General features: G+C 41.0%; 1 protein-coding gene across 1 annotated transcript in view; it reads left to right on the plus strand.

Moving 5' to 3' along the window:
* The window catches only part of LOC118856457, a 28,309-nt gene extending 17,700 nt beyond the window's left edge, over positions 1 to 10,609 (plus strand). Inside the window, exon 8 of the mRNA XM_036766739.1 lies at positions 566 to 10,609. Within this exon, the coding sequence (XP_036622634.1) occupies positions 566 to 6,942 (6,377 nt within the window). The 3' untranslated portion in view covers positions 6,943 to 10,609. The remainder of the gene's footprint in view (positions 1 to 565) is intronic.
* The last annotated feature ends 4,761 nt before the right edge of the window (positions 10,610 to 15,370 follow it).

Below are 15,370 nucleotides of genomic sequence, written 5' to 3' on the forward strand. Positions count from 1 at the left end.
AAAACAAATCAAGCCCAGATTTTTAGCATTTGCTGATTTACAAGGTAAATAAATGTTCATACTGAAAACTTAATAATTGTCTTTTCTGAGCCAGTTTGACCTTGCTCCAGCACACTGGTGTTCCCTTGTCCCTCAAATCCTTTGCATCTATTTTGTATTTGAGGCAGCATAACTTTCATTTCTCTAGTTTTATAATTTCCTCTAATGCTATAGAGTAATCCTTGGTAGTTGGATTAGTATAGCCCTGAATTTTTAAATTCATGTAGGTAATGGTATCATTTTTATTACGATGGCCAACCACTTTATTTAATATATTTTATTACCTAGTCCAACCATGAACACTTAATATCACTCCAATTATTTAAGACTTTATGTCTAAAAAGAATAGTTTGTGCCCTACCTGTCTTTGACTTCAGTTCCTCCTCAACAGTGTTTATTTTACCTGTTGCAGATTGAGAATTGTTCTCCTTGATGGAAGCAAAATAAACCAGAACTTGCTGTTATAAATGTTATTCTTTGTCAGTACAACCAAAAGTGGCTAGTTACATATTTTTATTTCTTTCAGATTCCATTAGTGAAGAGCCCGGGTTTGGAACGAAGGTAATAGATCGGAAGCAGAACATTTCCATGAAGACATCATCTAAGAAAAAACAACCAAAGGTTCTTCCTTTGCATTCCAAGATGACAGATACTGGAAAATGTGATGTTAATTTAGAGAAACAGAAGGGCAACCCAGAGAGACAATCCAGACAAATAACAATCACTCTGAGAAAAACTTTTAGTAAAGGGAGGGTACCTGGCAGAAATTGTAGCTTGGGGTCAGTCTCTGTTCCACTGTGGAGAAGGAAGAGTCTTAGAAAATATGAGACACTTGGAATGAGCTTTGGGGATATAAATAAGAACCTTTCTAAGTATAACAAATTTAGGAAGCCTTTCACTTATCATTCAGACCTAATTAAATTTCATAGACTACGTGGCAGAGAAAAACTTTATGAACACAATGAATGTAGAAAAGCCTTTGGGAGACAATCAAATCTTGTTAGAAAATTAGACATTCCTACAAGACAGAAATATTACAAACGTAACAAATATTGGAAAGTCTTTAACCGAAGGGGAGAACTGATTTATCAGAGAATTCCTCCGGGAATAAAATTCTTTGAGTGTAATGTGTGTGGGGAAGCCTTTAAGGAAAAAGAAATGCTTGAAAAACATCAAAGAATTCATACTGGAAAGAAACATTTTGAATGTAATAAATGTAGGAAAAGCTTCAGCCGAAAAGAAAATCTAATTACCCATAAGAGAACTCATACTGAAGTGAAATCTTTTGATTGTAGTGTCTGTGGGAAAAGTTTTGGACGGAAGGTACACCTTGTTAGACATCATAAAATTCATACTCGAGTGACTTCATTTGAATGTAAAGAATGTGGGAAAGTCTTTGGTGAAAGAGAATGCCTTAGTATCCACCAAAGAACTCACACTGGAGAGAAACCTTTCTCATGTAGTGAATGTGGGAAAGCCTTCAGTGAGTGTAAAGCTCTCAAAAGCCATGAGAAAATTCATAGTGGAGAGAAACCCTTTGAATGTGATGTATGTAGGAAAGCCTTCAGTCAGAAGGGACACCTTATTTCTCATCAGAGAACTCATACTACAGTGAGACCTTTTGAATGTAATGTATGTAAGAAATCCTTCAGTCAGAAGGGACACCTGGTTTCTCATCAGAAAACTCATAAATGTAACCAATGTGGGAAAATCTTCAGTGATAGTAATGTACTCAAAGACCATCAGAGAACTCATACTGAAGAGAAACTCTTTAAATGTGATAACTGTGGGAAAGGCTTTATACATAAATCATACCTTGTTAAACATCAGATAACTCACATTGAAAAGAAAAATTTTGAATGTAATGAGTGTGGGAAAGCCTTTCATACAAAGGAACACCTCAGTACACACCAGAAAACTCATACGGGTGAGAAACCCTTTAAGTGTAGTGAATGTGAGAAAGGCTTCAGCCAGAGGGAAAATCTTATTAAACATCAGACAACTCATACTGGGGAGAAACCCTTTGAATGTAATGTTTGTAAAAAAACCTTCAGGCAGAGAGCACATCTGGTATCTCATCAGAGAACTCATACTGGGGAGAAACCCTTTGAATGTAATCAGTGTGGGAAAGCCTTTGGTGAGAAGCGAAGCCTTAATAGACATCAGAAAATTCATTCTGGAGTGAAACCCTTTACGTGTAATGAATGTAAGAAAACCTTCAGCCGAAGGACAGGCCTTATCGTCCATCAGAAAGTTCATACTGGAGAGAAAGGTTTTGAATGTAAGGTATGTAGGAAATCTTTCAGTCAGAGGAGAACTCTGCTGTCTCATCAGAAAGCTCATGCTGAAGGAAAACCTTTTGAATGCAGTGAATGTGGGCAAACCTTCAGTAAGAAGGAGATGTTAGAAGCTCACCAGAAAATTCATGCTGGGGGGAAACCCTATACATGTGATGAATGTGGGAAAGGTTTTGTGAGGAAGGATTACCTTATTAGACATCAGAAAACTCACACTGGAGAGAAACCCTTTAAGTGTAATGAATGTGGGAAAGGCTTTGTCCAGAAGGTACACTTCATTTATCATCAGAGAATTCATGCTAAAACAAAAAATTTTGAATGTAGTGAGTGTAAAAAAGCCTTCGGTGACAAGGTACTCCTTAGTAGACATGAGAAAACTCATTCTGGAGTGAAACCTTTTAAATGTAATGAATGTAAGAGAGCCTTCAGCCAAAGGACAAGCCTTATTATCCACCAGAGATCTCACACTGGAGAGAAACCCTTTCCATGCAATGAATGTGGGAAATTTTTCACCCAAAAGACAGTCCTCCTTACTCATCAGAAAATTCATACTGGAGTGAAACCCTTTACATGCAATGAATGTGGGAAAGGTTTCACCCAAAAGGTAGTCCTTATTAACCATCAGAAAATTCATATTGGAGAAAAACCTTTGACTTGTAGTGAAAAAGAGGAAACCTCCAGTAATAGTAAAATACCCCAAAGCCAACAGAAAGTTCATTCTGGAGAGAAGCGATTTTGTTGTGGTGAATGTGGTAAAGGCTTCTGCTGGAGAGCAAACCTTATTAGACATCGGAAAACTCACACTGGAGAGAAACCCTTTGAATGTAATGAATGTGGGAAAGCCTTCACTGAGAGGAATTACCTTGTTGTCCATCAGAGAATTCATACTGGAGAGAAACCCTTTGAATGTAATGAATGTGGGAAAGCCTTCAGCCGAAGAACAAATCTTATAACCCATCAAAGAATTCATACTAAAGAGAAACCTTTCCCATGTAATGAATGTGGAAAAGCCTTCAGTAGGGGTAAAGCCCTCAAAAAGCATCAGAGAATTCATACTGGAGAGAAATTTTTTGAATGTAATGTATGTAAGAAGGGCTTCAATCATAGGGGACACTTGGTTTCTCATCAGAGAACTCATAAGAGAGGGAAACCTATCTCTTGTGATCAATGTGGGAAAATCTTCAGTCGAAAGACAGTCCTTGTTAGACATCAGAAAACTCATTCTGGAGAGAAACCATTCTCATGTAGTGAATGTGGGAAAGCCTTTGGTGAAAGTGAAACCCTCAAAAGGCATTGGAGAGTTCATACTGGAGAGAAACCCTTTGAATGTAATGTGTGTAAGAAAGCCTTTAGTCAGAAGGGGCACCTGCTTTCCCATCAGAGAACTCATACTGCATTGGAACTCTTTGAATGTAATGAACGTGAAAAAACTGCCAGTCAGAAGGATCCTCTTATTGCCCATCAGAGAACCCATGCTGGGGGAAAACCTTTCACATGTGTTGAATGTGGGGAAGCTTTCAGTGAGATTAAAGACCTCAAAAAACATCAGAGAACTCATAGTGGAGAGAAGTCTTTTACATGTAGTGAATGTGGAAAAGTTTTCAGTGAGAATGAGGCCCTGAAAAAGCATCAGAAAATTCATACTGAAGGGAAACCCTTTGAATGTAATATATGTAAGAAAGCCTTTAATCAGAAGGAACACCTGATTTCTCATCAAAAAACCCATATTACAGTGAACTTCTTTGAATGTATTGAATGTGAGAAAACCTTCAGTGAGAAGGATCATCTTATTACCCATCAGAAAACCCATGCTGGGGTAAAACTTTTCACATGTATTGAATGTGGGGAAGCCTTCAGTGAGAGTAAAGACTTCAAAAAACATCAGAAAACTCATAGTGGAGAGAAATCTTTCACAGGTAGTGAATGTAGGAAAGCCTACAGTGAGAGTGAGGCCCTCAAAAAGCATCAGAAAATTCATACTGAAGGGAAACCCTTTGAATGTAATGTATGTAAGAAAGCCTTTAGTCAGAAGGAACACCTGATTTCTCATCAAAAAACTCATACTGCAGTGAAACTCTTTGAATGTAATGAATGTGGGAAAACTTTCAATGAGAAAGATAGTCTTATTAGCCATCAGAGAACCCATACAGGGGGAAAACCTTTCACATGTATTGAATGTGGGGAAGCCTTCAGTGAAAGTGAGACCCTCAAAAAGCATCAGAAAATTCATGCTGGAGAGAAACCCTTTGAGTGTAATGTATGTAAGAAAGCCTTTAGTCAGAAGGGACACCTGATTTCTCATCAAAAAATTCACACTGCATTAAAACTCTTTGAATGTAATGAATGTGAGAAAACTTTCAGTGAGAAGGATCATCTTATTACCCACCAGAGAACACATACTGAGGGAAAACCTCAGTATATTGAATGTGGAGAAGGCTTCAATGAAAATGAAGCCCTCAAAAAACATCAGAAGACCCATAGTGGAAAGAAACCCTTTGAATGTAATGTATGTAAGAAAGACTTTAGTCAGAAGGAACACCTAATTTCTCATCAAAAAACTCATACTGCAGTGAAACTCTTTGAATGTAACGAACATGAGAAAACCTCCAGTGAGAAGGATCATCTTATTACTCATCAGAGAACCCATACTGGGGAAAAACCTTTCACATGTATTGAATGTGGGGAAGCTTTCTGTGAGAGTGAAGATCTCAAAAAACATCAGAAAACTCATAGTGGAGAGAAGCCCTTTGAATGTGATGTATGTAAGAAAGCCTTTAGTCTGAAGGGACACCTGATTTCTCATCAAAAAACTCATATTACAGTGAACTTCTTTGAATGTATTGAATGTGAGAAAACCTTCAGTGAGAAGGATCATCTTATTACCCATCAGAAAACCCATGCTGGGGTAAAACTTTTCACATGTATTGAATGTGGGGAATCCTTCAGCGAGAGTAAAGACCTCAAAAAACATCAGAGAACTCATCGTGAAGAGAAATCTTTCACATGTATTGAATGTGGGAAAGCTTTCAGTGAGAGTGAAGCCCTCAAAAAGCATCAGAAAGTTCATTCTGGAGAGAAGCCCTTTGAATGTAATGTGTGTAAGAAAGCCTTTAGTCAGAAGGAACACCTGATTTCTCATCAAAAAACTCATATTACAGTGAACTTCTTTGAATGTATTGAATGTGAGAAAACCTTCAGTGAGAAGGATCATCTTATTACCCATCAGAAAACCCATGCTGGGGTAAAACTTTTCACATGTATTGAATGTGGGGAATCCTTCAGTGAGAGTAAAGACCTGAGAAAACATCAGAGAACTCATCGTGGAGAGAAATCTTTTACCTGCAGTGAATGTGGGAAAGCCTTCAGTGAGAGTGAAGCCCTCAAAAAGCATCAGAAAGTTCATGCTGGAGAGAAGCCCTTTGAATGTAATGTATGTAAGAAAGCCTTTAGTCAGAAGGAACATCTGATTTCTCATCAAAAAACTCATACTTCAGTGAAACTCTCTGAATGTAATGAAGGTGGGAAAACTTTCAATGAGAAGGATAGTCTCGTTATTCATCAGAGAACTCATAGTGGAGAGAAACCGTTCACATGTAATGAATGTGGAAAAGCCTTCAATGAGCGTAAAGCCCTCAAAAAGCATCAGAGAATTCATACTGAGGAGAAATCCTTTGACTGTAATCAATGTGGGAAAGTCTTTGGTGAGAAAGAACATCTTATTACACACCAGAAAACCCATACTGGAGAGAAAGCCTTTGAGTGTAGTGAATGTGGGAAAAACTTCAGCCGGAAGGAAAATCTTGTTAGACATCAAATAATTCACACTGGGGAGAAATCTTTTGAACGTAACAAATATAGGAAATCTTTCAGTCAGAGGATGCACTTCATTTATCATCAGGGAATTCATGCTGGAAAGAAACCCTTTGAATGTAGTGAGTGTGGGAAAGCCTTTAGTGAGAAACGAACGCTTAATAGACATCAGAAAACTCATACTGGAGTGAAACCCTTTAAATGTAATGAATGTAAGAAAGCCTTCAGCCGAAGGACAATCCTTATTATCCATCAGAGAACTCATACTGGAGTGAAACCTTTTATATGTAATGAATGTGGTAAAGCCTTCAGCCAAACCGGACATGTTATCCGACACCAGAGAACTCATACTGGAATGAAACCGTTTGAATGCAATGAATGTGGGAAATCCTTCAGTGAGAAGGATCATCTTATTACCCATCAGAGATCTCATACTGGAGAGAAACCCTTTGCATGTAATGAATGTGGGAAAGCCTTCAGCCGAAGAACAATTCTTATTACCCATCAGAGAACACATACTGGAGTGAAGCCCTTTGAATGTAAGGAATGTAGGAAAGCTTTCAGCCAGCGGGGACACCTCATTTATCATCAGAGAATTCATACTGGAGAGAAGCCCTTTGAATGTAACGAATGTGGAAAAGCCTTCAGCTGGAGGGCAAACCTACTGACTCATCGTAGAACTCATAGTGAAGCGAAACCCTTTGCATGTAAAGATTGTGGGAAGACCTTCATTGAGAGGCAAACCCTTTTCAGACATAAGAGAACTCATACTTCACCAAAATCCTGTTCATTGTAATGAATGTGGATAGGTTTTTGGTGAGAAGCAGACCATCACCGAAAAGAGAAAGAACACAGAATTGATATCTTTTGATATGTTATTAATATGGCAAAGCCTTTAGTGAGAATAAAGTACTAAAAAGCCACCAAAGATACTGGAGAGAAAGGGTGCTGTTCCAGGTAGAGTGACTGGGTAGTATTAGGACACATGACAAAACAGTCTGGTTGAAAGCTGACTACATATATTAGTGCAGTTTGCATTCATCACTCGAGACTTCTATCTGCCTCTCCTGCCCCAGCCTATCTGCTGACCTCCAGTTCTCATTTCCAGTTGCCTTTCAACACCTCAAGCTGCTTATCCAGTAGACATCTTAAATGAAGCATCTCCAAGACACAACTCATCTTTCCCCCTAAACCCTTCCCCCTCCTACCTCCTCTATTATCCACATACCCTTCTCTCAGGCTCACAACCTAGGAGTCATTTTGAACTCATTCTTTCACACACATACCCATATCTCCATCTGTTGCCAAGATCTATCGATTTCACTTCTGCAACATCTCATATGTGCTTCTCTCCTCTGACACTGCCACCACTCTAGCGGAGACCCTCATTACCTCAGACCTGGACTATTACAATAGTCTGCTGGTGGGTCTGCCTGCCTCAAGTCTCTTCCTGCTACAGTCCATCCTTCCATCAACCATCAAAGTGATTTTCCAAAAGTGAAGGTCTGCCCATGTCACTTCTCTACTCAATAAACTCCAGTGGCACCTGTTGCCTCTAGGGTCAAATACAAAATGCTCTGTTTGGCATTCAAGCCCTTCATAACCTAGCCCCCTTCTCCTTTTTCAGTTTTCTTACACTTCAATCACTGCCATGTGCTCTTAAATCCAGTGATACTGGTCTCCTGGTTGTCCCATGAGCGAGACACTCCCATCACTTGGGCATTTTCTCTGACTGTCCCCCATGCTTGGAATGCTCTCCCTCCTCAATTCCAACTACTAACTTCCTTGGCTTCCTTTAAGTCCCAACTCAAATCCTATCTTTTACAGGAAGCCTTTCCCAACTCCTCTTAATTCTAGTGCCTTCCCATTGTTATTTCTTATTTATTCTGTATCTAGCTTGCTTTGTTTATATTTTTATGTTTATCTCTTCCATTAGGTCATAAGCTCCTTGAGAGCAGCAACCGTCTTTTGCCTTTTTCTTTTTATCCTTTGAGCTTAGCACAGTGCCTAGTGCACAGTAGGCAATAAATGTTTATCATTTGACAAAGAAAAGCCATCAGAACCCCCAGGGAAGAGTTCAAAAGATGAGTACATCAACTCACCCTAGGACTGGGGTCATAGTTTCTGGAGGTTCTGCTCGTAGGATGCTATTCCAGGTAGGGACAAAAGGGCAGCATCAGGCCTTTGGCAAGATAGACATCTGTGTAATGATGGGATCCTGAGATCCTGAGATTCACATCCTTAGATACTATTAGATTGCAGTAGAATTCTATAAATCAGTGGAGCAAATGTGACTGATTCTGGATTTGATTTCTTAATTGAACATTTCCCCCAAACTACTGCAATGTTATTTGTTTACCTAAGGGTAAATTTACCCATATTTTCTTTCATTTTATTTTTTATTCTATGTAACAACAAAATCAGAGATGAAAACAAGAAGAAAATCTGTGTAAAAACAGTAAGTTTTTTTTGTAGTTAAAACAAATGTGAATATTTTAACGTGACCAAAAAAGGTCTTCTTTGCTGCCTTTGCCCCTATGGCTTCCTGCCGCTGATGAGTTCCTCCTGGAACCTCCATTTTGAGGAAGGGCCTAGACCAGCCACCTTCCAGCCTCTGAGCTTTGCCCCCAGATCTTGCTCTACCCTTTTCCGTTCCCTTTTATATGTTGTCTTATTAGAATGTAAGCTCCTTGAGGGCATGAACTGTCTTTTTGCTTCTCTTTGTATCTCCAGTGCTTAGCACAGTGCCTGATACATTGTAAGTGTGCTTAATACCTATTGACTTTGGAAGTCTTTCTTTATATTTATATGACTGTGATATTGTTGTTCCTTATATAATCATCCTCAGTGGGTGTATTGTTCTTACTCTATAGTCTTCACTTTGTATTACTTAATATAAATCTTTTTCTTTGGAATTTACAGATGAGATGATAGTGGATAGAGTGCTGGGCCCAGAGTTAGCAATAACTGAATTCAAATCTGACTGCAGATGTTTACTAGTTGTGTCACCCTGGGCAAGTCACTTAACTTTAATTTCCTCAATTCTAAAATGGGGGTAATAATAGGGCCTACTTCCCAGGGTTTTTGTGAGGATCAAATGAGATATATATAAGTTGCTTAGCACAGTGCCTGGCACGTAGTGGGCACTATGTAAATGCCAGCTGCTAGTATGATCGCCATCATTATTAGATGTGTCGTATCTTGGGGGCACATCAGTATTACATTATTTTTATAAAAACGTGTTTACCTATTTCCCCCAGTCAAAGAATGTGAAGGGGTTTTTTGCTATTATGAATAATGCTTCTATGAGTATTTTTGTGCAAATAGATTCTATATCCCTGTTCCTGCTACTGTACCCTAATGCATGAGATCTATGTAAATGCTATTGGGCATGGGACTGAATTGCCATGACTCCAAGAGAGATTCAGGTCTTTTTTTTTTCTTGGAAAAGTCCCTGACACCAAATGCCATCATAGACTCTTTTATGGCCATCTTGTTTGTCGATACTTTCTGCTGTTGGTGGATCCACTTGTACTTGGTGCCTCTCTCACAGCTACCAGCCCTCCTTTTGCAGAGCTCTATTATTCACTCATTGGTTTCATTCTATCACTTTTTTCCCCGCTGTTGCTTCTGTACTTCTTGTGCTGGACAGACTCATCAATTAAGAGTTTCTGTCAAACTACATTGTCATTCTGATTTTCTTTGGTGTTTTAAAAAATTATTAATGTGATAGATATCAGTAAACGTGACCATTTCCATATCCAAATGAACAGAACGAGAAAGGCTTAGGGCCATCGGAGAAGCCATCAGTGGTGACCAGATTGCAGACATCTAGCCTGCCTGCTGACCCTAAGCCTTTCCAGAATGGCATCATGAAGAGCCACCACCATCAGAAGTATGCACCCATCTTGCCTTCCCCCTTTGCTCAGGCCTCCTGACTACTCAAGTTTTCTCTGATGGGATGGAGCACCATCAGGCTTTACTGTCCACCCTGTCCCTTCCTCCCAAGATCCTCCAAGCCTTACCATACGCTGTGCCTCTATGCTCTTCAGTCCTTTAGCCCTGTCACCTTAACTACCTAAATAAAGGCCTATCCGTGTAGGAGCTCTTGGCCTTGCTGTCTCCCCTGCTGCAGCGCCCATCTGCTCTGCACCCGAATGTTCTTTAATGTGTTTTCTCCCCCGGTGAGAGTGTGAGCTCTTTGAGAGCAGATCCTGTCTGGATTTTTCTATTTGTATTCCCATTGCTAGCCCAAAGCTTGGTGTATAGTAAGCACTTAATCATTGTTTATTTATATCCATAAACCTTTTGAAAAATTAATTCTCAACTTAAGAAACACCAGTTAAAAGCTAGCATTTCCATATACGTAATAGAACAGAAACAGGATTTCATATGAAACTGAATCTCTATTTTGGCTTGTGTTTGTTTGTAGCTATATAATAAATTCAAATGTAACTTTCAAAGCTGTCTTGCTTGTGTGTGATTCTTGTCTTCTCTGCATTTTGAAATAATGTTTCAATGCTCCTTTTTTCTTTCCTTTTTTTCAGCAACCCTGTTCCTAGTCCTCCCCTCCCACCACCACTTCCAATTTATAAGAAACAAAAAACCTTGTAACAAATATGCCTAGTCAAGCAAAACCAATTCCTATCTTGACCATGTCCGGAAATGTATGTATCATTGCAGCTTAAATGCACATACATCTCTATCAGGAAACAGGTAGTATGCATCTTCAGCAGGCCCTAGCATCAATTCTAGTTCACTTGGAAAGTTTCTTTTGCCATCTTTTGTTACTGTATGAATTATTCTCCTGGTTCTGCTAACTTCACACTATTACTGTTCTTACAAGTTTCTCCGAAAGTAACCACTAAGTCATGGTGCAGTAATCCATTACATTCACATATCACAATTTATTCAACTGTTTCCCAACTGATCAGTCAATACCTATACACGTATGTGTCACTCATTCTTAGCAAGACAAACATCAAACACATTTTGTCAGAAGGACACTGGGGGAAGCTGAAGAGACAATGTCCAGCCCCCAAAGGGGTATGACGCCACAAATAACTCCCAGTTATTTGTATATCAGTTGCTGTCAGTTATGGATTTTAACAACAGCATTAACAGCCAAGCCCCTCACCCCAAAATCCCCATTAGGGCTGTCTGAATGACAAGGTTTTGAGCTAAGATTAATTAGAAAATATATTCAAACTAGATTCAGTATCTAATTAAAGTCCCAACACATATATCCCCAAGCGTTAATTAACTTTTCTTTCATGGGGAAAGTTTCACATAATGTGGAGCTTGGTTTATTCTGTGCAGATATAGACCAAGGAATGGAAGCGTCCCGGCTTCTATGTTTTGTTATGAAAACAGAAGGAAGCTTAGAATTGAATTTATTTGGCCCCTTCTCTTGGTGTCTCCTCCCCTTTCAAAATACCTACATCTTTTAACCAGCGCACTCCCACACCAAAGATGTGTTGGACTCAACACATTCAAGCCTCAGTACAATCAAATATTACTCCATGATGTCATTGGTCCTCTTTGAAAATGAAAGCTAAGTAACAGCATTGAAGCTGTATACATTTCTACACATACCTGTCTCTCCCATTACAATGCGGCAGTCTTGGCCAGCTCTACCCAGGATAAATAGAAAATGATTAAGAGGAGGAGAGCATTGGAATTAAGACTGATAGGGAGGGCTTCCTGGAGAAGGTGGCATTTTATTTGGGACATAAAGGAAACCAGGGAGGTCAGTAGTAAGAGTGGAGGAGGGAGAGCCTTGGAAAATGGCTTCCTAACCACTGTGCACCTGCGTTCTAAAGAGGGAGATCTAAAGATGTATGCAGCTTCAATGTTATTTACCTTTTGTTTTCAAAGGGGACCAATGACATCATGGGGTAATTCTTGACTTGTACGTGAATTGGACTTGAGTCAGGGCTGCACAAAGCGTTCAGCCTCTCCCCGAGTCACCAAAGTCCAGTGGCAGGACAAAAGTCAGCATGACCAGCCGTGGCCCAGGATGCAGTGGATGACCATCTGACCAAGCTCTCAGCTCTCCACAGCACCTGCTTCAGCCACCTTCATGGCCATTGGAACAAATGGTTCTCATGCGCCCATTCTGCCAGGGGATGTCTTCACATGCTTGGAGTAGTTCGAGGCCTGTCACTTACCCTCCAACTGGTTTAGCCCCTCTGCTGAGAAGCTTTTACCAGACTGTGGCCACTATGCATGCTCCCACTTATTGGAGCCACGTATGAGAGCCGGGTGAAAGTGGACACCAAAGGTGAATGAGCAGCCCTCCAGGCAGAGGCGTTAGTCCTCCTGAGCACTCCACACAGCCCACAGCTTCACTGCAAAGTCAACACAAACACAGTTATCCCTTCCACATTGCGACTTTCCCCATCGCAATTTCAATATATCACAGGTCGGCAAAAGAAATTAAATGGGAATTTTGGGGAGTTTTGCCGAAGTCACAGATGACGCCTGAAGGCCAGCAGACAACACAGAAAAAGTTTAGAAATTCAGAAATGCAGTAAATATATGTATAGTATTGTATAATAAAATTTTGTCTTTTAATGCCAAAATATTAAGACTTCTTCTCTGGTACAGAGGGAGAGCCAAAAAATTTTATGTGAATTTTTTAGATGGAGGGGTGGTGTGCTGTGCCCCTAACCCCAGCAATGTGGAAAGGATAACTGTATATACAAAATAGTTAACTATAAAGTAGTTGAGGATGGAGGGCACTAGTATGTGGGGTGAAAGGCTTGATTCTTAAGTGATCTCTCCTTGAACTGTTTTGTAAGTCAGTTGCTTTGGGTATCCGGTATCTTCCATTTTCTTCAATATTTTGATTTTGTTCTAATATTTATTATTGTTTCATAGAGTCACTGATTTCTGTGTGATTTCTTCTAGTTTTCAGGGAGGCTATTTCTTGGGTTAGGTTTACCATGTTTTTCCTAAATGACTTTCTCCCCCTACTCTTTTCCTCCAGAGTTTTGGTTTCTTTCTTTCTTTAAAAATCTGTTCATTTTTCTAGATCCAGAGTTCTTGTGGAAAATCCATTTTTTTTCCTTTGAGTCTTTGCTTGTGGTTAGTTACTCTCTCCTTGGGGGGGAGAAAGAAGGATTTCTAGATTTGTAATAATGTTCAATACTGTTGGATTTTTAAAATGTGCTCATCTTTTCAGCTTTAGTCCCTGAATTGGGGCAGAGGCAGGGGCAGGGTCTGCCCCATACTCTTTTAGGTGGAGTGGTTTGCAGTACTTTGTCTCATTCTGGGTTTCCTGGGTTCCTGCGATAAGCACCTGTTTCTAATTCACCTGCCGAGTTAGGTCATCTTACATCTCTGAAGTGCAGAGCTCTTCAGGCCATATCCTGAGAGACGACTCTGTGTGAGCGTTGGCTTTGCTGGGGTGGGGGTGGGGGAGCTTCCTTTCTTTCCTGTGACCTTCTGGCTGACTTTGTACACAAAGTCCAGGGTGGAAGGGGTCATTGTCAATTTTTATTAGCTTTCTTAATCATTCTGATGGTTCACATTTCGGGGTGGTCGGTATATGGGAGCTGGGCTGTCTTTCCTGTTTGGGCAGCCATCCTGACCAGAATTATTTCACCTCGTTTTAGAGAGGGAGAGACAGGCCCCAGGAAATTCATGGTGTGTGGTTGCTTCTGTTGGGGTCTGCGTATGTGGACATTCGTGTGTGCATGCGTAAATAAAGGGATGGTATACATAAGCAGACAGGTGTAAGGGTGAGTGTGTCAGGTGTATGTCTGTGTGTGTGTCTGTCTAAATGCATCCATGTGACCTTCTTCTGGCCTTTTTTCTCCATAGATCTCCCAGGGAGAGCTGCTTCTATCCAGGAGCCAAATCCTACCCCTCCCTGCTGTCTCTGCCCAGGGTACTCTGGGGCCCTCTTCCAGATTGGGGCCACCTGGAACTGCCAGCTCCTGCCTGTTGTAAGGCAGGCCTCCTAGCATCCCCACCTACAAGGAGCTTGGACCCCAGAGAGGGCCTTGAACAGTCTCATCCGCTTCCCTCAACGGACTGCTCTCTATCCATCGATGCTTTTCCCTGACTCATTCCTCAGTGGTTAATGCGCTCCAACCCTTCATACTGTCCCCATCCCAATGCCATCATAAGACAAACCCTATCCTGAGTCCATTATTCCCATCCCCCTCCACTCTGCTCATACAACCTCCTGCTCCAGATCTGCCCACCCTTCACACTGCTTTCTGGAGCAGTTGCATCCTTAGCAAACTTGCATCTTGTTCCCTGCTGAGGATACTTCTTCCCAGGCCACTCTTTGTATGGTCACTGGTGGTGGTAGAAGGTGGATGACACCTTGTTCGCCAATGCTCCTTCCAGGCTCTATCTCCATCGACTTCACTCATTGGCCTCTTCTTTGAGGTCCCTTCAACATATCACGTTCTGGTAGCTACCGCACACTGACCCCCCGGAAAATGTCCTTTTGGACTCAATGAGTCTAGTACCTGACATAATCTTTTTCTCTACACCAATTCTTGCCTTGCTCCTCAGAGACTCCAGCATGCATAATACTTCCTGTAGATCCTTAACTCCCCAGCTCCTCAGGCTACTCAGTTCCCATGAATTGTTCCCCTCCATCTCAGCTATGCATAGAGATGCTCATACCCAGGGTCTTGCCATCACCCACAATTGCGTATTCCACTTCTGTGTTCATAAACTCTGAAATTCATTCATTTTATGCCACTTTATCATTCAAGTGTTGACCTGTGACCAGTAGCCCTGTGCTTTGACCTCACTGTGACCTCCAATCTCACCATCCCTCACTTCTTTCCTAGGACACCATCCCTTAACTGGACCCCATCCCTCCACTTTCCCATCTCAGTAAATCAGTCCAACCCTAAACTGTCCTCTGCACTCAAGTCCCCTTGTCCTATGTGTCCATCCCAAACCTTGGATCATTCCTGCCACGTGCTGCCTTTACTCCTGTTCATGGCCTGCTGGATTAGAACTGTCATAAGCCACAAAAGCTGGTTGACGGAATCCACTACGAATTTGTTTTTCACAATCTCACCAGAGCCCTCCCAGCAACACTGCAATCCTTTTGCACTTCCATAATTAATTTGATACCTCCTCCCTCTCTCCTTCCCTCTCTCCTCTGTCTCTCTCTCAGCCTGTTCCTCCTTCCCCCCTCTCTTCCTCCCTCCTCCTCCTCCCTCCCTCGCTCTCTCTCTCTCATTCTCTCT

This window comes from Trichosurus vulpecula, chromosome 7 (assembly GCF_011100635.1).
Source record: "Trichosurus vulpecula isolate mTriVul1 chromosome 7, mTriVul1.pri, whole genome shotgun sequence".
Classification (NCBI taxonomy): Eukaryota; Metazoa; Chordata; class Mammalia; order Diprotodontia; family Phalangeridae; genus Trichosurus; species Trichosurus vulpecula.